This window comes from Protopterus annectens, chromosome 11.part0 (genome assembly GCF_019279795.1).
Source record: "Protopterus annectens isolate FY-2018-M chromosome 11.part0, PAN1.0, whole genome shotgun sequence".
Lineage (NCBI taxonomy): Eukaryota > Metazoa > Chordata > Ceratodontiformes > Protopteridae > Protopterus > Protopterus annectens.
Window position 1 is genome coordinate 1,248,521,056 of NC_056745.1, and position 22,935 is coordinate 1,248,543,990.

The 22,935-nt window shown below is 42.2% G+C and overlaps 1 protein-coding gene across 1 annotated transcript in view; it reads right to left on the reverse strand.

The window, feature by feature from the left end:
• The window catches only part of SCUBE1 (signal peptide, CUB domain and EGF like domain containing 1), a 4,299,807-nt gene that overhangs the window by 210,608 nt on the left and 4,066,264 nt on the right, over window positions 1-22,935 (reverse strand). Inside the window, exon 20 of the mRNA XM_044087300.1 lies at window positions 15,106-15,303. Within this exon, the coding sequence (XP_043943235.1) occupies window positions 15,106-15,303 (198 nt within the window). The remainder of the gene's footprint in view (window positions 1-15,105; window positions 15,304-22,935) is intronic.

The following is a 22,935-nucleotide window of genomic DNA, read 5'->3' on the forward strand; positions in this document are numbered from 1 at the left end:
ACGACTGTTCTCAGATGATAATCTCAGGACTGAATAGATTTTGGGAAGGAACATTTGATACTCAGCTCAAACTGAAGCTGGGCAGTAGACCCATAATTACCTTTGGTAGAGGTAAAAACTTGAAGGAAATTTTTAGAATCAGGTGGCAAGGAGAGGCCCACTGCTTTTAGATCACTAATGAATAAGTGTGGTTTCTGCAGATTTTGCAAGTACATTAATGATGGACAGTACATTTCTATTCCTGGCAATTACATGAATTTGGAATGCCCTGGCAGATGCAACTGTGAGACAAAATGTGTGGTATATGTTGCATTTTGCACGGCATATCCGGCGTTTTATGTCGGCAAAACTGTTAGAAAATTAAAAGAAAGGATCTCAGAATATATCCAGGACATTAGGAACAAAAAGTTTGTCAGTTCCTTGTATATGCACAGTACACAATGCAGGAATTTTAACAAGTTCCTGTTTTTCATTATAGACAAAGTGAAGGTTGATGGGGGGGGAGGGGGTGACCCTAAGCTACAAACAGAGATCAGAGAGGTTGAATGGCAAATAAGATTAAATGCCCAGAAGAGCCCAGGGATCAGTGACAACATATTAATTAAGCCCATTCTAATGAGAAGGGCAAACATAATATAACTAACAAGTATGCCACCTAGTGATACAAATTGGATATTACAACTTTTCAAGATGTTCATTCTGTATGCATATATTTTACTAGTATTTTTATTACACTTTGTTTAAAGAGAGTTGTACAGAGTCTGTGATTTTTTTTTATTTTTCATTAATCACAAGATGGATAGTAAATTTTATGTATATACTGCAGTTACATGAGATTTTTAAGAATGTATTTTTAGGGGGTGTTTTCTCAGGATATGATGTTATGCTGCATGGGAAATAAAAGATGAACGTTTAACACACTGACTCTGAAGAAGCCCTATAAGGGGTGAAAGTGCTTAGTTCACATGTTTTTACCTACATTTATTTGTTTCTATTGTGAATAAAGTGGTATCATGGCTTCATAGCTGAGCAGGTATTTGTTTTTCTACATTTTGTCACCACAGCAGAGCAACGGTCCACAGAACGATTGGCAATGGAGTTTTACTGTGATGAGTTGCCAGCCTGGCGCCCAACCTTCCACAGAAGGCACAAACATGCACACACTCACACCTAGGGCCAATTTTAGAGTGTCCAATCCACCTGTGGGATGTGAGAGGAAACTGGCGCACCCAGAGGAAACCCATGCATCACAGGAGGAGGAGCACACTGAGAGGAAACTGGCGCACCCAGAGGAAACCCATGCGACCGCAGGGAGGACATGCAGACTCCACAAAGAAGGCATCCCAGCCAAGAATTGAACTGGAGAACCTCTTGTTGTGAGGTGACAATGCTAACCACTGCACCACAATGGCCTCCCCTGTGAAACATCACATTATAAACTATAAAAATCCTTCTATGTCTAACTACAAAATAAATCTCAAGCAAAACCCAAACTCTTTTGGACCGCAATAAATAAATAAACTTGTAAATCCTGAGAAAGCTACTCAAATTGTATCATCAACCTCACAACATAACGAAAAATATGCAACCCATTTCAACTCCCATTTTGTTCAATCTGTGGCTTTCCTACTCAAGCACAAAAAATAAAGTTATGTACTCACCATAACTAGGCATCTGTGCTGTCCATTTTCATTCTTCTTCAACAAAAGGGTTATGGATCCAACCTTGTACCCAACTTAGCCACATTTTAAAGACTTCAGATCCAGCTCTTGAGCTCCTCCCTCTACCCGTTACTCTAGTCCATCCCCAATACCTCAGATTGAGTGTGCTGCTTTAAAAGTCTCAGTATATAACAGTAGAAAAGAAGAGAAAGTAAACTATGTCTCAGACCTGGAACTACAGGTTTGAAAGGTCCATGAGGCCACTCCAGAAAATGATAAGAAGTGGGAAGGAGAGAGGTGAGTTGAGGAAGAATGAAAATGGACAACACAGATACCTAGTTATGGTGAGTACATAACTTTAATACCTGATGATGTCCTTTTCATTCTTCTTCAATGTATGGGATGGAGTCCCTAACTACATAAATCTTGGGTGGTCCTCATGGAAGCAGCTCTGCTTCTGGAAATTATGTCCCATTTGTAATGAGTAATACAAGAATGAACATTACACCAGGTGGCTGCTGCACAAATGTCATCAATGGAAGTTCTACACCAGAAGGCAGATGAGGTGGACATTGATCTAACTGAATGGGCCTTAGGTGGTTTGGGTAGGGAGAGGCCGTGTTGAGAATATATACAGAAAATGCAATTAGTTGTCCATTTGGCCAATGTCACTTTAGAAATTAGAGAGCTCAGTTGACTAGATGAAACAGAGACAAACAGATGATCCGTTTTTCTGAAATCTTTTATTTTGTGTAAGAAAAGTAGTTGTCTATGCCCATCTAAAAGATGTAGCACGTGTTCTCTCTTGTTCAAAAAAGTTGGAAAGAATACTGGTAAATGAATGGTTTGATTTATACTTAATTCAGAAGCCACTTATGGTAGGAAAGAAGGATTGGTTCATTTGGTAACAGTGTCTTAATGAAAAGCAATGAAAGGAGCTCTTGATGAAATAGCCTACAGTTCAGAAATCCTTTTGGCAGAGGTAACAGCAACAAAAAGTCTGTTTTTCAAGACAGGAATTTTAAGTCAGTTTTTGCTGAAAGTTCAAAGAGTTGAGTTAATCCTTGAAGTACTATTGTTAAACCCCAGGGAGGTGATGTATTTTTCATTAGGGATCTGAGCAGAAAGCTGTCTTTCAGAAAAGCCTTAAATAATTTGGAAGCAGCCAAGCAAGAAGCATTGTCACCCGAGTGAAAATTTTATATGGCTGCCAACTGTACTTTGGTTGTGGAAAAACTAGCACCTTCTTTAAAAAGAAAAGCCAAAAACTCCAATGTAGAAAAAATAGGGTCAGTAAAAAAAATCAATGTCATTTTTCAGGGCCCAAATTAAAAATCTTTTCCATTTGCTCTTTTAAATTCTCTTAGTGGAATCTTTTTGTGAGAATAAAAGTATACCACAAACCAGGGAAGAAAGCTACTCTGTCTTGCTATTAATGGAAATGGAGAAACCATGCAGTTAGTTTGAGGGCTGGGATACTGGGATGCTTTCTCCCTGAGGGATGTGACAGAAGGTCTAGACTGAGGACCAGTATCTAAGAAGGATAATGAAGATGAGACCAAAGGAAGGGGAACCAGACTGAGGCCAGAAGGGGACAATGAGGATAATCTAGCTCTTCAACCAGCTGGCCTTCTGTAAGAATTATGGAATCAGAGGTACTGGCAGATAGGTATAAAGGAGAACAGGGGGTAAACGTGGACCAGAGCATCTCTTGGTGACTCTCCGTGAGGGAGATTCAGGGCAAAGTAGCTGTTGCATTTGTTGTTGTGAGGAGAAGCAAAAAAACTGCAGCAAGATTGACCCCAATGATGGAAAATGTTTTCTGTCACTGATTGACTGACAGACCACTCATGAGGTATCAGAACAGACCTGCTGAGCGTGTCCACTAGTATGTTGGATTTCCCTGGAATGTGCATTGCTACTAGAAAGCAGTTGGAGGTGCTTGCCCACTGCCACACACTCACAACCTCTTAGCAGAGGGGGTAAGACTGAGTTCCCCATTGTTTGTTGATGTATCAGACCACAGACATGTTGTCAGTTTGGACCACAATGGTCACTAGAGGGAGAACATCTTGAAATGCCTGAAATGCTAGTAGAACTGCTCTAATCTCCAGGACATTGATATGTGAATTGGTCTCTTCGGAGGACCACATGCCTTGGACCATCCTCCCACGAAATGCCCCCACCCCCCACTCAAGCTGGGAAGCATCTATGGTCAATGTGGTCACTGGGGGAGAGAGGATGAAGGGACAACCTTTGTAAATGTCATCTGACTGGATCCACCAGCAAATATGACTTTTGCCTACCAGGGAAAGTCTGACTGGGAAGGATAGGGGCTGTCAAAGAATAGACTACTTAACAGCTAGAGTCCATTGAAGAACAAGTATATAGTAATGTACTAATGGGACTAATACTATAGATGCTGCCATGGAACCTGGGGCCTGAAAGATAAGTCTGGCAAGAGGAGCAAGATGAGAAAAAATTTGATGAACCTGAGACTCGATTGTGCATATGCGATGAGGAAGTAAAGAAGCAATTTGACTTATTGTGTTTAGATGAGCACCAGTGATCTCCAGGCTCTGTACTGGCAACAGTCTGGATTTGTAAATATTGACTGTAATGCCTAGTGCTTGGCAAATTTGGAGCAAATAGCCCCTGGACTGTTCTGGGAGATGCATGGCTAGGGCAGTAAAGAGTGAGTCGTCTAGGTACGGAAACATTCGGAATCCTTGCAGTCCCAGGTGAATTGCTACCACTGATGTACACCTGGTAAACACCCTGGGGGCTGTGGTGAGTCCAAAGGGAGGGCTCTGAACTGACACAGTGACTGGCTCCCAACCAAACAACCAAAAGCACAAGTGTCTTTGAGAGCATCTGTTTATTTTAATGTGATAGTATGTGTCATGAAGACTGACTGAGTAAAATCAATCGTTCTTGTGTAAAAGAGGTATAATGGACTGAACCATGACCAATTGGAATTTTGATTTCCTCACAAATTTGGTTCAGGTTGCTTACATTCAAAACTGGTCTCAGGTACCTTGTCTTCTTCTTTGGCACTAAAAAAAAAGACTGAGTAAGTTCCGAGTCCTCTCTGGAACTGGTGGGACCTTCTGGATAACTCTTTTGTCCAACAGCGTCTGAATTTCTTGAGTTGCAGCTTCTCTCTGACTTTGGGGGGGGGGGGGGGGGGGAGTTGGGAAGCTTTCTTTTTTTTGGAAGTGGACATTTGGGAAAATGGTAAAAAGTAATTTCTGGATATTATGTTTAGCACCCAAGACTCTTGTTAAAGCAACCCAGGCATCTGGGTGCAAGGACAAGTACCCACCAACTGCCTCCATAGGCAGGCAGTTGGACAACATTTCATGAATGCTGAAAAGGTCTATCCAAAAACGAATCTCGGATACTGTGCTTTTTGCAGGCCTTCTCTGCCACAAGGACAGTCTTCCATTTGAATTCCCACTTTTGCCTCTGAGGGACTTGTCTCCACATGAATCCTGAAAAATCCCTGTGATTTATGGAACCACATTTTCTTGTCTCCTGTTTGATTCCTTGAAAAGGATTGTTGAGGGGTAGAAAAGTAGAAAAACAAATCCCTACAGCAGACAGTCTTTCCTTCCTGTTCTCTGTGGGAAAGCATTTATTTCACAGAAGAGTCAAACAAGCATGTTACATCAAAAGCTGCACTGTTGAAAGAAGACTTGAAAGACTCCACAAAAATCACATAACTGCATCCAGGCATGTCTCCTAATGGCAATGCCTGAACCGGTGGTCCGTGAGGTGCCTTCTGCTGCATGAGAAATCAACCTCACGAAGGTACTGGAAATGGATAAAGAGTGGACAACTGTAAAGATGATCTTTTGTAATCCTCTGCAGACATGGATTTTGAGAGTTCCTTGGTCAAATCCTTCTACTGTCTCATAAAGTGCATAAAATAGTTCAGGGACCTCAAGGCAAAGGTCATTAAAGCAACATGTGCCTTCCAAATCTGTCCAATGCCCTGAATTCTCTGCTAGGGGGGTTTACAGAGGAGCTCTGTTCTGCTAGCTCCTTCTTGGTGGTGGCTGCGACAACCATTGCATCAACACGGGCTCCTCTGCTGCAGTGGGGGTTATCTTTTGGAGGAGCAAAAATTTTGTCTGGACAGAGTGAGATAGGTTCAAAAGAATCCAGTTCCTTCCATGCCTAGAGAGAGACTAGGTCAATAAGCTTGTCAGCTGGTGAAATCAACCAAGACGTAGATGGGTCAGCACCAAAAGCCTCCAGAAATACTGACTCCTCAAGGGAAGGATTATCTGATGACCAACCACCTTTCTACTTAAGAATCTCCAAAATGTCTCCAAATAACACATCATCAGGTGGTGAACCAAACCCTTCTCCTTCATCAAAATCAGTATCTTCAGTAAGAGATTCCAAAGCAGAATCTACATGTCTCCTTTTACATGTTCTCTTTCAAGGAACTTCTTCAACAGGATGTTCCGGGGCGGTGTCCAAAGAGATGGGCAATTCTTCCTTGGGAACTGTCTGGATGTTAGATGGTACTGGCTGTCCCTGTGGAGTAGGTCTGATGGGATCAGAGCTTGGAACCATAGGGGGAAGGGTGTTGCATCCATGGACATATGAGAGACTGGATCTCTTGAATGAGAGAACACCCTCTTCACAACCTCAAAGACATACAGACCAGGAGAAGCTGTGGCTGGCCACACCAGAGTTCCAAAGCAGGCAGATCACAAGTCTGAACAGATTCATTCCTCGAGAAGGAAGCCAGACCCAAGCTATCCGGCATCAAGGCTCTGAGAGGCAAGGATGGATCTGACATCATCAATGTAGATCCCGGCCTCATAGACACAATGCTGAAGTTTCAGCTCCAAGACTCATCCTGATCCGAAGGAATAGGAGCAGAACTGGTCAAGGAAAGCTTTGGGGTTGAAGTTGTAATTCTCTTTGGCTCTGAAACTGGTACTCTTAGAACTCTAGGATCCCTGGGCTCTGAAACCAAAGGACAGACTAGAGAAGGAGATAAAACTATACTGGCAGTAGAAGGAAGGTTCATAGATCCGATGGGAGTCAGAGCCAGTACAACCTCCATCTGGATCTGAGTTCTGATGAACTTTCTCATCATCCTATCCACTTTAACTACAGAGAGATTCCTGGTGGACCTGACAGGTGAGGTAGTAGACTGACATCTGGAGTACTTCCTCAGAGTTTGCATGAGAGAGGAAAATAGCTGAGGAGAAACTGGGCTGACAATGAACTCAGGTAAGGGAATTTTCAGCATATGAGAAGAACCCAGGGTCGGACCTGATGGTTTCCAAACAGTGGGTTGAATAGAAGTACTGCATGAGATGACTGTTGGATCCGAAGGCTTAGGATCTGAAGTTTTTCTCTTTGGATCCAAGGAAGTTGGATCCAAAGTTCTCTACATTTTCTGAGAAGACTCCAAGGACAAACAAGTCTTCAGAGACTTAGGTGGAAATTGTTTCATGTGCTCTGACAGCACCTTAGATGATCTGCTGGGGTTTTCAGCCCTGGAGGAGGAAAGTGGTAGTAATCGTTTAAGGACTAATTTGTTCCAGCTCTCTACTCTAGCCCTTTTGGTACATGCAGCACAAATGGTACAATTCATACCAAAATATGCTGTCCTAAACAGTAAATGCACTCCCTTGTAAGCATATGAATTCGGAATTTTGTGCCCACAGGAAGTGCATTTTTAAACCCTGTAGGCTTCTCAGCCATATTATTTAAACTAAAAAGGAGAATAGAAAGACAGAAGAAATGTTGTTTTTTTTTTTTTAACTACAGCAATATTGAAGGGAACTGCTAACAATGGTAGTAAAGAATAGCCTGTCAAAAAATGGTAAAAATGTGACAGAAGGAAAGAACAGAAAGGAGTACCAACAATGGTGATTAAGAAATTCTTTTACTAAAATAAAGGGACTAATGGAAAGAAACCTGAAAACCTAAGAGGGAGGATATATCTAATTTAAAGAGAAAAGGTAGAGGGTTTTATAAGAAAACCCCCCCTTCCTTTTCAACTTGAAAAGGCCTGAAAATATGCTGCAAGAGAGGATCCAAGTCAGTGCAAGATGGCAGCAAATGAGGTCTGATGTATTGAGGATGGACTCAAGTATTATTGGTAGAGGGAGGAGCTTGAGAGTTGGATCCGAAATATGCAGAATGCAGGTGAATTGGATCCGAGGTCAGATCCATAACACATACTTTGAGGAAGAATGAAAAGGACATCAGATTAAATGATAATCTTGCAGTTTCTTTCGAACTATCCAACCCTGAAACCATCTTCTCCTTCAAACCAGTCCCAACTGAAATAATAAGAAAGCATCCACATAGGCTTAAACCCACTACTTTACCTCCTGCTAATCTTCTTCCAGAATATATCAAAAATAGCAGCAGATGTAATACTATACCCAAATTCAGTTTTAATAAATCCCTCTATCACAGAAAACTATGTCACCCTACTCTGGAAAAAAATTGTCATTCACATCCACAAAGGTAACCCTTGCACTGACTTCCCCAACCGCAGGTTCAAAGCAATACTGTCACCCCTATCTAAAATCCTAGAAAAGTGCATCCACTTTCAAATGCAAAAATATATCCTGGAACATAACCTGTCTATTTAAGGGAGTCACACTCATTGTACAACTGGTACTTAGGAGGTACGCTACTTGATGCTCTCTGGTTTGGCCATTATATAGTTGGGTAGGAAGCATGCCCAATATGAGGTGGAAGTGCTACTTGGCCTGAAAATTATTGAGAAATGTGGTTGAAAGGATTTTTGCAAATTGGCACATTGAGTGTATGCTCCTTCTGCTGTCCAGGTCTATCACATTTAAGTAAGAGTGGATGTTTTCTTTGGTTCTGCTAAATAAACTATCATCCTATGGCCTTACAAACTCATCTCTTCTTAAGTTTTATAATTAACTAACTAATTGAAAGCAAGGTGTTAAACGGCAAAATGATTACTCTAATTTCCTACCCATAACTGTTGGGATTCTCTAAGAATTGTAAATTATACAAATAAACAAAAACGACTAAAAACACTCATAAGGAACTAGCTGCCTCCAATGGAAAAACTGACACTTCCAACCTTTCACACACAATTTATTAATATTCAACACAATATATAGAACAATATAAAAAATAAGTTATGTTCTTACCCTAACATTCCATGTGTGTTTTCCATCTCGTCCTTTATTCTCATTTGTGTCAGATCCATCTCAGCCATTTTTCCAGCTCGAGGTCTTCAGCAAAGCTCATGGGCCTCATTCTTTACCAAAGATGCAACCCCATAATTACCTCAGATCTTGTTTGCCCCCAGCAGCACATGGAAGAAACCTTACAGAGTAGCAGCTTCTATATATGTATGTATGTATATATGTATATATATATATATATATATATATATATATATATATATATATATATATATATAAGAGTGTATATCTACACCCATACATATGAACATGAAATAGAATCAGTCTGAGAAGGAATATTTTCTGAGGCTATATGGTCCTGCTGAATACCAGTTGTGTTACTCAGTCTACTAGGAGTATAGGCAGGGGGCAAGGAGAGAGGGTTGTAAGAATAAAGGTCAAGATGGACAATACACATTGAATGTTATGGTAAGAACATAACTTCTTTATGTGATGCTGTCAATCTCAACCTTAAGTAGAAAGGATGGGTTAGTGCGCAACAATACTCTGTCTTTGTGGAAGACTAGATATGGAGGCTTTGTGGACAAGGCCTACAACTTAGATAGTCTTTTGGCAGAAGTAATAGCCACCAAAATAGAGTTTTCCAGGAAAGATATTGTAAATCACATGTAGCTGAAGGTTCAAAAGGGGGAAAAATAATATGAGATAAGATGAAACTGAGATCACAAGGGGGGTGCTGGATGCTTATATGGAGATCTTAACATAATAGTGCCCCTCAAAAATGCATTGCAAAGCCTGTGTGACATGATAGGACTACCACTTTCTCCTATATAGAAATTAGAAATTACGGCTAGTTGAACTTTAACTGTAGCTGCTGCTCCACCACTGAAGATCTCTGATAGAAACTGCTAAACAGAGTGAACTGGTGCTGTAAAAGGATCTGTTCTCTTACGATTTGCCTTTTGTAAAGTTTTCGAGGAGATGTTTTATGAGACGATAATATAATATGTTTGACTGGGGAGGAGAGAGATGGAAACCTGGCAATCAGGGGAACTGGAGCAGCCAAGCAGTCAATTTTAGGGTGTCTAGGTTGGGATGAACCATTCCTGATTGGTGTGTCCAAAGGTCCATAACTGAGTCCAGAATTCAGGGTTCATCTCAAAGATAAGGCTGAAGGAAAGGGAACCAAATTTGACAAGGTCAGTAGGGAGCAATTAGGATAACAGCTGTCTCCAACCGACTTGCTTTCTGCAGAAACTTTGGGATTAGTGGAATCGGGGGAAGGTGTAAAGAAGACCCAGGGGCCAATCGTGAACAAGTGCATCCCTTGGTGACTCCCCTGTAGGAGGGATCAGGGTGAAGTAGTTGCTGCATTTGACACTGCTGGATGATGCAAAGAGGTTGCAGCAAGGCTGGTCCCATTTATGGAAGATCACTCCCGTAACTTTCTGATTGTGGGACCACTTGTGCAGCCATAGAATGGCTCTGCTCAGCTTGTCCGCAATTACATTGGATTTCCCCGGGATGTGCATTGCTATCAGAAAGCAGTTGGAAGCTGTCACCCAACTCCAGACCCTGAGAGTTTCTTGACAAAGTGGGTACGATCTGGTTCCCCCTGTTTTTTATATACTACACTATGGACATACTGTCCGAATGGATTGCTAAAGTTCCAAATGAAGAGATTCCTGGAATGTTTGCAACGCTAAAAGCACCACCCTCATCTCTAGGATATTTTTATGCAGATAAGCCTCATGTTCTTGCCAGATGCCTTGAACTGTCTTCCCCAGAAAATGCCGCCCCCACCCTATCTGGGAAGCGTCCGTGGTCACCACAGTCAGAGGTTGAGGAAGAATGAATAGACAACCCAGAGGTACTAATGTTTAATGAAGCCACCACTGGAGATCTTTTTTTGCAGGCATGGGTCATCATAATCTTGTGGGAAACTGGAAGTTCCAAGACTGAGACAATTGTGGAAAAAGCAACCACTGGAGAACCCTCATATAGGTTCATAGGTTGGTACTAGGCTATCAGCCCTAGGGCCTATACAAGCCTAGCCATAACAATTCCCTGGCTATTTCTTCCCACACTATTTACTTCCCTGGACTCCTGTCTAGCAGGGCGACTGACATAATCCCCGGGGTGAATTTCCTTTCTCCCATCCAATCGTCAAGGTTCCTTTTGAAGAGGGCCAAAGAGACACTCTGCTTGACATGTATGGGCAATCTATTCCAGAGTCTGGGGAGTCTCTGGGTCAGGAACCTATCCCTCCAGCATGTTTTGTTTATTGTGATGACAAGGTTTAGATCCCTGGAGTGTGTGGCTCTGAGGGATTGGGATTTCTTTAAGTGTAGCATGTCCAACAGCTCTGGGTTTGACATGGCCTTGTATGTTAAGCAAAGATCGCCTCTGAGTAGATGATATGTGACAGAGTATAGCTGGAGTTTTTTAAGGCGGTCAGTGTAGGGCATCTGCTTTAGGCCTGTGATTCTTTTAGTGAGGTATTTCTGTGGCCTTTCCAGTTGTTGCAGATGTCTTGAGAGGTACATACCAAACGGGGCATTGTATTCTATAATGGGTCTAATGAGGGATGAGTACAGTGGGACAATGACCTCCTTTTTTCTGGATGAAAAGCCCTTAGTGATGAGGTGTGCCACATAGAAGGATTTCCTGACTGTTGTGGCGATGTGGTTGATATGAATGCAAGCTAAAGGAATTAGTATGGCTGATGCAGCCATTTTCCCTAGGACCTGGAGAACTAGTTTTGCAGTGGCTTTTGACTTCTTTATGAGTATTCTGACAAAATGATGGAGGTCGTCTAGTCTGTCTTGTGGGAGTCTTGCTATATGAGTGGCAGTGTTTATCTCTGCACCTATGAACACTAAACTTTGCGATGGCTCTAGCGCAGATTTTTCATAATTCACGGTGATGCCTAGACAGGGGCAGAGTTGAAGGACATAATTCCTTGATTGGAGTAAATGATGCCTGGTCAGGGCAGTAATGAGCCAGTCGTCTAGGTATGGAAACACTCGGAATCCTTTGCGTCTCAGGTGAGCCACTACCACTGTCACACATTTGGTGAACATTCTGGGAGCTGTAATAAGACCAAAGGGTAGAGTTCAAAACTGGAAGTGACTGGCTCCTAGCCAGAAGCACAAGAATCTCCTGGATCGCCTGTCCATTCGAATATGGTAGTACGCGTCTTGAAGGTCTATAGAGCACATCCAATTGTCTTTTTCCAGGAATGAAAGTATCGACTGCAGTGTCACCATCCAGAACTTGATCTTTTTTACTGATTTGTTTAGATTGCTGACAGCCAAAATGGGCCTCCATTCCCATCCTCTTCTGAACTAAAAAGAATTTTGAGTAAGTTTTGGATCCTCTCTGGTCTGTGGTGACTTCTTGGATGACTCTTTTTCTTAGCAACTTTTGGATTTCTACTGTTGCATTTTCCTTTTGACTGGGTAGAACATTTGGAACTACATTGTTTATGGAGATAGGAAAAGAGAAGGGAATTATAAATCCTCTGGATATTTTGTCCTGCACCCATTTGTTGTTTGTTATCTTTAGCCAGGTTTCTTGGTGGAGAGATGATTGATCCCCAAGAGTTGAGCAATCGGGTAGTCCTTTAGGAGTGCTAGAAGGGTCTTCCAAAGAAAGATTCTCTGGAGCTTTGATTTTGTGGAACTCCTCTGCCGCGAGGGTGGCATCTTCTGTTATTTTTCCCTCTTCTGCCTCTGAGGGAACTTTCACCTTGTGTGTCCTGGTAAGACCTTTGAGATTTTTTAAACCACATTTTTCCACTACCTTTTTGACCCTTTGGAAAGGGTCTAGTAGGAGTGGAAAAATGCACTCCAATGGCAGACAAGGTTTTGTCCTATTGTTCACACCTGGAGACTGTTTCCTTAACTTTTGACTCAAAAAGGTAGGAGCTGTCAAAAGGGGTGTTAATGAAGGAAGATTTGAAGGCCTCCATGAAATCACAAAGGAGTATCCAGGCCTGCCTCCTAAGGGAGATACCTGAGCCTGCTGCTCTACTCGTTCCATCTGCTGCATAAGAAATGAGTCTCATGGACGAGTTGACAACTGAATTCAAGGTGGCAAGCTGAGCACTGATTTTATCTTCCACCGCATCAGCTGTGGCCCCTTGGAGGGAGTCTGATAATTCTTTAATCAGGTCCCTCTGCAGTCTAGTGAAGTGAGTGAGATAATTCAGAGACTGCAAGACAAAGGTCACTGATGAGAAGAAGTGCCTCCCATACCTATCCACAGTCCTAGTGTTGTTATTAGGACAGATAGAGGAACTTGTTTCACAGAGTTCCTTCTTAGTGGTCGCCACCACGACCATGGCATCAACCCCAACACCCTTTGTTAAAAACCTTTTTCTGGGGGGGGGCAGTAATACATTTATTTGGCCTACTAGGAGTAGGGTCTATGGTGTCTGGGGTCTCCCAGGCCTTACATGTGATTAATTCCACAAGCTCATTGAAAGAAGGAGTCACCCAAGAAGTTGATGGGCAAGAAGCAAAGGCCTTCAGGAAGACAGACTCCTCAGCCGAAGGGGTGGAAGACTGCCAATCACCTCTCTGTCTTAAGATTTCTATGATGTCTCCAAAGGAGACATCTTCAGGAGGTGATCATGGGGTCCCTTCTGCTTCAATGAGGTCAGTGTCAGATGTGATAGACTCCTCCAGGGAGTCAAGATGCTTCCTCTTGCATGCCCTTTTCAGAGGGACCTCTTCAGTGGCATACTCTGGAGAGGTTTCGGAAGAGGGGGAAGTACCCTGAGGTACATTCTGAGGCATGGGGTCTCTGTGGTCCTGTGGAGATGGCATGTGAGAAGACAAAGACAACCTGACTGAAGAGGGAGGAAGGCCTGAAGTAGATCGTGTCTCAGACTGCGAAGTAGTCAGAGCCCTCTTAATTGCCTGAAAGACAGTCCTTTTTTATTCCGAAGAACTCCTAAGATCCGACAAACAAGTTGTTGGAGGTGAAGGAATCTCCGGAGTGGAAGACAGCAGCTAGGAAGCAGAGGTAGGAGCTGAACTCACCCATGCAGAGACCCCCAGAGGCATAATTGGATCCTATGAGATCTGAAATTCCTCTGCAGACCCAACAGGGGAGTGTCAGGTCCTAGAGGTCTCTCGCTTTGAAGGCATAGAGACATTCTGGGCAGATATCGGATCTGAGGAAGGTATGGATCCTGGACCCGACACTGACACAACCTGAATATCAGAATCTGGCAGCCCTTCCTCTTTACTCAGTCTCTTACAGACTCCTCTCTGGAGATCTGTCTCTAGCCTTTTCAGCAATGAAAGAATCAACTCTCTTTGACTTTCTATTCCTTCACAGAACAAATGGTACCTCAAACACCAGGCCAAAGTATCTAAACCTTTATCAACAGATAAACAGAATATGTTGGAGTGACAGACTCATATCTCAACATATTCGTCACTTCTGGAATAAACTTCTACTACATGTCTAACAGTATCACCTTTGCTACCTTGTAAACCAAGATAATTCGAGGGGCAGTCTTAAATTCTCCCATGGTCTATCTTGTCTTGCCCTCCTTGAGACTGGAGGGAAATGCTAAGTGTTTTTTGACTAGGCTTGTAATGGTCTGCAGACTGAATGGCTAGTACTTACTTATGAACCCTGCAACAGGTACATTTAAGACTGGGGTTGTCCTCTCACATGGGGGATTGGATAGATGAGCAATCCCTGCATAAAAAGGCCTTACTCCACAGTTTACTGAAAGTGGTTTCACAAATTTGTGTTCAGACTGCCAGTACTCAATGAAAGGGTAGTTGATCGATTGACAAGAAGCCTCAGATCTTCATCCCTCTATGCCATGGAGCTGGGTGGTATGGTGAGAATTCTGAGTAGAACACATCAGTTCACTTTTAACAACAACTGTGACATGGAGTTGCCTTACACCAACCACTGTTGCACTACTATTAACTTAGTCGTCACATCTACCAGTGTAGACTGTTTTATATGTATTCAGTAGGACTGAGATTGTTCTTCACTATGATATAAGTGATAACTGAAAAGCAAAGAAATGGTTTGGAAGTTTGGGTCCAAAACACACAGCTTGCACTGCTGGTGATTAAACTCTGATGTTGTTGTTCAGGGGGTATAATTTCAATTTCTCAGCTACTCTGTAAACAAACTGCATGATAAATAAACACATATGTCATAAAGGTAGCTTCTTTAATGCAATACATTTTCAATTCAGTATAATTTTAAAGTTGCATAAAAACTAAATATATGCTTACCGCTTTTTCTCATAACTAAAACATCTCCACATTCATCCTCAATTGGCAGGAAAATTTCTGGTACCACTATAAGGATTCGGCGTTTTGGAGGTGGTGTTATGTTCCACGTGCACTCTACATTTGCTGGGTAATCTCCAGGATAGTTTGGAGACTCTATGTAACCAGTATACTCTCCTAGCTCACCTCCACAATGCTGATCTGGGTGAAAATAATATAATACAATGACAATCAACATCTTGTAAAAAAGCAATTTTGTTTAATTAATCTTGTTACCAGATAATGCTTACAGCACTCTACAAGGCTTGACATCAATCTCCTTTTATTACATATTATAACATGCCTGCAAAATGTAAAGCTGGAATTTCTTTTCTTATTGCTGATGCTTCACGACATGGACAAAAAAGCAACTACACCATTTGAAGTCTACCTTCTTAAGCTGTACCCACATGAATGGCAGTTTTATGGCAATCCTCTACTCAGTAATACACCACAGTATAATGAATGAAAAAGAGTGAAGCCAGGAGCTTAGTTTGCTACCTGTGCTCTCAAATGTAATTAAAGAACACATCTAATGCAAATCCATAAAAGAAGGAAAATGCACATTTTGCGTTTGCTCCCTTCAATCTCTTAAACAAATTTGAGTAACAATAGCTATCAGAAAATATATAAGACTCAGGTGTCTTTCTGTCATAATAGATGACATTTAGAACAATATGGACTAGTATCCATTCTAGTATTGATTTTTGCCTAATGCTCATTGCTTGGCAGTATAGGCTGTCTCTGTCTCTCTGTTCCCAAAGTACGTAAGTGGATAATAATGAAGGGTGAAAAATGAATAAATAAATGCCATTCCATTGAGCTACAACATTGTACTATAGCTATGAAAGCATAAGACCAAGTGGAAATATCTGCTAACTGGACATCACCCATTATGACAATGGTATCCAAATGCATTATTAAGTATAAATGCAATATTCTGCAATTTAATATTCTGGTGATCTTACTGTGCAAATTACTGCAAATAACATGAAGGTAGTAGTTTATATCATACAACCAGACTACAGCTAATTTCTCCACTAGCTGATAGGAAGTGGGTTATTTCACAAAGAAAACAAGTCAAAGATGACGAATACTGGAAAAGCAAATAACAATGACAACTTTACAATATCAATGTAATCTCTATTTTTTTCAGCTGGTCCTACTCAAGTAATGCTCATGTGTAAATATATAGGATTGTCCACAGATCATAAGCTCACATCTCAGGATCATACAGACATTATATTAAGCAGGCAAATCAAAAGCTAGAATTTTACTGGGCATTGTGACATTGAATGCTAAACCTAAAGGTATGTTTTCTCATGCTGTAGTAACTCCTAAGCTTTTAAGTACCCCTCTTCAAATACATAATTTTCCAAAGAATGCACACAGAAAACTCATGAAGATAAATAACATAGAAATATTCTCAGCAGACCTGCCACCAGCTAATTACCACTTTGATGCTTTGAACAACATGGACTGGATACATCTCACTAACAGGATCATGTATTCCTAGCTGTTTTGCTTATATCTTAAACCAAAGAATGACCTCCCATGAAAACTGAGGACAGCTCTCCTTAGTTCTTCCAGTGCACTGGAAAAAGTTACCTGAAGAATTAAAGTAACTAGACACTCTTTGGGTCTTACAGGTCCCAAAGAAAAATTAAGACATAACTGTGTTTAAGCCCTCCATGCCTTATTGTAGAACAATGATAAAAAGTGTGTGTGTGTGTGTGTGTGTGTGTGTGTGTGTGTGTGTGTGTGTGTGTGTGTGTGTGTGTGTGTGTGTGTGTGTGTGTGTGTGTGTGTGTGTGTGTACATACGTATGTGCATGTGTACTTATTTATTTTGTTCATTGGAATGTTTTTACCTGTTATGGCACTAATCATAGTGGACCACTTTCAGTCCATGCCCAAAAATTTACAATAAAAGTAAAAAGTATGGAAACCTGAGCTTTCAAACAAGATAAAAGTATGGGTAACAAGGATTTCAAGAAACTGTCAAGAAACTCATGGTATAACTGCAGATTTATACACATTTTTAATATAAACTGTCAAGTGTATAGCAAAATAAAAAAGTTATGTACTTACCATAATGTTTTATCTGTGTTGTTCATTTTCATTCTACCTCAACTGTTGGGTTTGGATCTGACTTGGCCGTTACTGAAGCTCATGGCCACCAAAAACTCTCAAGCTCCTCCCCTACCCATAATGCACCAAACCCTGATGTACCTCAGATCTTGTTTGCTTTCTTATGTAAAGTAGAATGAGAGTCACTACAGCTTTCTTGACAGAAAGGTCATACTTGGAACTCAGTATTAAGGACAGTGTGTCCTTATAGTGTCTCATTCTTCCAGAAGTCAATAATGGCAAAGGAAAGGGGTTGGTGGTTGAGATGTTGAGGAAGAATAAAAATGGACAGCACAGATGGAATGTTATAGTAAGTACATAACTTTTTTACCTGATGTCAATTTTCATTCTATCCTCAACTGTTGGAACAGAGTCTCCAGCTACCTAAAATGCTGGTGGACTTTAGGGAAGGATATTCCAGAGTACAGTTGAGCCAAAGGCTGTTCTTTCCCTTGAGACCAGATCCAGTTTGCAATGAGTGATAGAAGTATGAGGACTGCCCCAGGTTGCAGCCGCACATATATCATCCATGGAAGCTACAGAGAGAAATACTGGAGAAGTTGCCATGGACCTAGACGAATGGGCTCTTAGGGGTCTTGGTAAGGATAGACCCAACTTGCTGTAAATAAATGACATGCAGTCCATCGGCCATCTGGCTAAGGTCACCTTTGCAACTGATTTGCCCAATTTAGAATCTGCAAAGGATACAAATAATCGGTATGTCTTCCTAAATTATTTTGTCCTATGTAAGTGAAAAAGTAATTGTCTGTGAACATCCAATAAATGCAACATATATTCACATATGTTTGCAAATTTAGGAAAGAAAACTGGCAAGTTAATAGACTGACTGATAGTGGATTCTGACACCACCTTGGGAAGGAAAGATACATTGGTATGTAAAGTGACTCTACCCAGGTGAAAGATCAAGTAGGAAGGTTTAGATGACAATGCTTGAAGTTCTGAAATATTTCTAGCAGAGGTAATAGCCATTAAAAAGATAGTTTTTCAGATCAGGTACTTAAGATTTTGCATTTTGCTGCTTGTTCAAACAGGGAATGAGTCACAGCCTGCAGTGCCAAGTTCAAATCCCATGGTGTAGTAGGATCTTTATATGGGTGTTTCAAAAGGAGTGTGCCTCTCAAAAATGCTTTGCAAAGTTTAGATGAGACCAGAGAAGAATTTTCAAATGCAACATGAAAATTAGAGATTGCTGCTAACTGAACTTTTATCGCTGAGGAACTAGCTCCCTCATTAAAAACTGATGCCAAAAAATCAAGAACACATTGCACAGGAGCTGAAAAAGTGTCAGTACATTTTTGTTGTGCTCAGGAAACAAACCTTTTCTATTTACTTCTATAAAGTTATCTTGTAGAAGCCTTATGGGAAGATAAAGGCATATGACGGACAGGGGATGACAGTATTGGTTGTCTGGCTACTAACAGAATTGGAGAAACTATGCTGTTAGCTTGAGGTTTGAAACATCTGGGTGAATCATGCCTGTCGAGTGAGACAAAAGGTCTGGAATCAGATTCAGAATCCAAGGTGGGTAAATTACATGAGGCCAAAGAAAGGGAAACCAAATCTGTTGAGGCCAATAAGAAGCAATGAGGATTGTGTTTGCTCTTTAACTAGGCAGCTTTCTGTAGGAATTTGGGAATTAGGGGAGTAGGTGGTAGGCATAAAGTAGACTGCGGTCCAATCATGGAGTACAGCATCCCTCAATGACTCCCTCCAGTGGGGGGATCAGGGCAAAGGAGACGTTGCACTTGTTGTTTATGGGAGATGCAAAAACATCACAGCCAGGCTGGCCCCATTGACAGAAAATCATATCTGGCACTTTCTTGAGAGACTGCTCATGAGGTAGACGAATGGACCTGCTAAATTTGTCCGGTATCACAATTGACTTCCCTGGAATGTGTGTTGCTATCAGAAAGCAGTTGGATGAGATCGCCCGTTGCCATGCTCTAAGTACTTCTCGACACAAGGGGTAGGATTTGGTTCCCCCTTGCTTGTTGATGTACTAAACAAGTGACATTGTCAGTTTGAATCACAACTGTCCCTAAAAGGAGAGCATCTTGGAAGGCCTGCAAAGGTAAGAGCACTACTCTCATCTCTAGAACACTGATGTGCAAACTGGCCTCTTCAGGGGACCATGTGCCTTGGACTGTTTTCCCTGGGAAGTCCTCCCCCACCCAATCTGGGAAGTGTCCATGGTCACTATGACCTTGGGTTTTTGGGAGAATGAAAGGATGACCATGTAGAACCTGATCTGATCGAATCCACCATCAAAGGTGTTTTTTGCATGCCTGAGTGACTGTTATCTGTGTTTACATGCACTGGTAAAGAATTGACCACTTTGTTGCTAGCATCCATTGGAGAATTCTCATATGAAACCTTGGTAGAGGGACTAAGATAATGGCAACTGACACAGACCCCAAGGCATGAAGAATTAAGCAGGCTGAAATTTTGGTATTGCAAATTATTTTGCTGACCTGGAACCTGATAGTATGCATTCTTGAAAGAGGAAGAGAAGTCATGTTGAAGACTGCTCCTATTAATTCCAAAGTTTGAGTTGGCTGTAACTGAGATTTCTTGAAATTTATGGTTATCCCCAAATGAGAACAAGTCTGGATCACTTAATGTCTTGCCAGTAGTAGCACATGCCTGGTCAGGGGGTAATGAGCCAGTCATCTGGATATGGAAACACTGAATCTATGCCATCTCAAGTGAGGTGCTACTACTGCCATGCACTTGGTGAACACCCTGGGGACTATGGTGAAGTCAAAGGATAGTACTCTGAACTGATAGTGACTGGCTCCCAGCCAGAAGTGTAAATACCTTCTGGATTGTCTGTTCATTTTTATGTGATGGCATACATCCTGAGGGTCTACCGAGCACATCCAGTCATCCTTGCCCAGAAAGGGTAGAATGGACTTAACGGTGACAATCTAAAACTTTGTATTTCAAACTGATTTGTTGAATTCACTGAGATCCAAAATTGGTTTCCAGTCCCCTATTTTCTTTGGCACTAAAAAGTATCTTGAGTAAGTTCTGGATCCTATCTGGTCTGGTGGGAACTCCAGGATGACTCTTTCTTGTAACAGCTTTTACATTTCTATTGCTGCTTGTTTCCTCTGACTGGGTGGAAAAGGGAATTGTATAGCCTCTGGAAATAATTATCTGCATCCAAGTATCTCTTGTTAAATCTAGCCAGGCTCTCTGGTACTGAGAAAATGGACCCCCGATTGCCTCCAGAGAGGGACAATCAGGCCTCCTTTCAGGAGTACTGACAGAGTCGGCCAGAGAAAGAATTTCTGTAGCCCTGGTTTTGCGGGCCTCCTCTGCCAAGTGGACAGTGTTGTCTGCCCCTAGGGGAACTGTCTCCATGTGTGTACTGGAAAGGACTCTGTGACTTTCTGAACCACGTCTTCTGACCACCTCACTGATTTCTAGAAAAGCATCTTGATTCCTGTCCCAGAGACTCCCTATGCTTTGGAACAGGATTTCAATTTACATTAGGCAGAGCCCCTCACTAACACTCTTCAAGAGAAACCTTGATGTGTGGATGGGAAACAGAAAATTTACGACGGGGATCACTGCAGTGGTTCTGTTGGACAGAGGCACAGGGAACTAATGGCTCTGCTGGACAGAGGCACAGGGAACTGATCAAAGGGGGCGGCAAAAGCCAACATATTCTGGCTAGGCTTATAGATGCCCTCGGGCAGATAGCCTAGTATTTACCTATGAACCTATGAGGGGCTGAAAAACATACGCCCACTGCAGAGAGGGTCTTTCCATCCTTCTCACACCTGGAGAATGTGTCCTTTACAAAACTGCCATCACAGGAAGCACTGACAAACGAGGACTTGAAAGGCTCTGCAAAATCACATAAGCTCATCTAGGCATGCCTCTTAACGGATATGACTGAATCCGCTGCCCTTGAGGCATCTTTGGCTGCATGCGACATAAGCCTCATGAATGAATTTGAAATGGATTAGGATGTAGCCAACTGGGAGGCCACAGAAGACTGAGCCTCAGCAGTAAGGGTCCCTGAAAAGGATTCTGGAAGTTGTTTGATCAAATCCCTTTGTAGTCTGGTAAAATGTGCCAAATAGTACAGCGACCTAAGGGCAAAGGTTGCTGAAGTATAAACATGCTTCCCAAGGATGCCCATCGCCCTAGACTCCCTGTTAGGGGGCTGGACAGAGGAAGTTTGCTCGGTGAGTTCCTTCTTAGTGGCCGCCACCACAACCATAGTATTCACTGGCACCTCCTTACTACAGACCTCCTTCCTGACAGGTGGAGCCAGAATCCAATCTGGCCTCTTAGGGATTGGCATAACTGAATCAGGTTCCTTCCATGCCTGCCTAGAGACCAAATCAATGAGCTTGTCAGTGGGCAGAATAATGCAGGAGTTAGACAAGCCAGCGCCGAAGGCTTTCAGAAATACTAATTCCTCTGGTGAAGGGTTGGTGGAGCTACAACCGCCTCTCTGTTTAAGGAACTCGAGAATGTCTTCAAATGAGATGTCTTATGGAGGTGATCATGGGGACCCTTCTCTCTCATCGAAATCAGTATCTTCAGTGAATGAGTCCTGCGAAGAGTCCATCTGCCTCCTTTCGCACTTTCTCTTCTGAGGAACCTCCTCAGTGGAATGATCCCATGAAGTGCTGGAAGAAATTGTAATACCCTGTTGGGTGCTCTGAAGGCCTTGATCTAGCTGTCCCTGTGGCGTAGAATGATGTGGCTCACAGCGCAAAGACATCTGGGAACTGGAAAGGAGATCCAGAGGAGCTGGATCCATCTGTCCTGTTGCAACAGAAAACACTCTCTTCACAACCTCAAGGGCAGACAACCCCGGACAGAAAGAAGACAGTGGTTCTGAGAAGACAAACTTCTGGATCACTGCCTCCCTCTGCTCTGAGAGCAATCCCCCCAAGGTGGAAGCTGGAGCTGAACTAGCCAATGTAGAAGCTCCAAGAGGCAGAGAGAGCTCCAAAAACCTCAGAGATGACTCCAAAGCCTTGAACCCAACAAGGCAGCTTCAGCTCCGAGAGTCATCCGGATCCAACAAAGTCAAAGCCAGATTGCTCAGAGAAGTCTTTGGATCCGAAGATAAAGTTACCTTCAGATCCATACCAGATGGACCTGTAAGGTTCAGATCCAGGAACTCTGAAACAACCAATGAGATCAGAGAAGGAATAGGTGGTGTAAGAGATGGACAAGCTCCCTGATCAGGGGGGTAGAAGCTGGAAGAACACCCATCTGAATCTGTGCTGAAAGAAACTTAATCATCATCCTGTTCACATCTTCCACAGTTAGACTCCTGGAAAACGAGATAAGGCAAGGGGCTCTGATTTTAAATGGCATCTCTCCAGGAAGGGAGAGGGAACCTGGAAGGCACTGGATTCAGTGTCAGAGAATATTTAGTCCTCGGTAGAATCTTCAGGTCCAAAGAACTTGGATCTCAAGATTTTCTAGTCAGATCTAAAGGAGAAAGGACCTCAGCAGACTTTGGGATCAGTTTTAGATTTTTTTCTTCGGTGGTTCCAATGAAGGCATGAAAGAAGCAGATGACACTGGAGACTTAGCCAAGGTCTCCTTAATTTTCATTTTGGGGGATTTAGCCCCAGAGATATACTTTCCAAATGAGGATGGAAGCAAA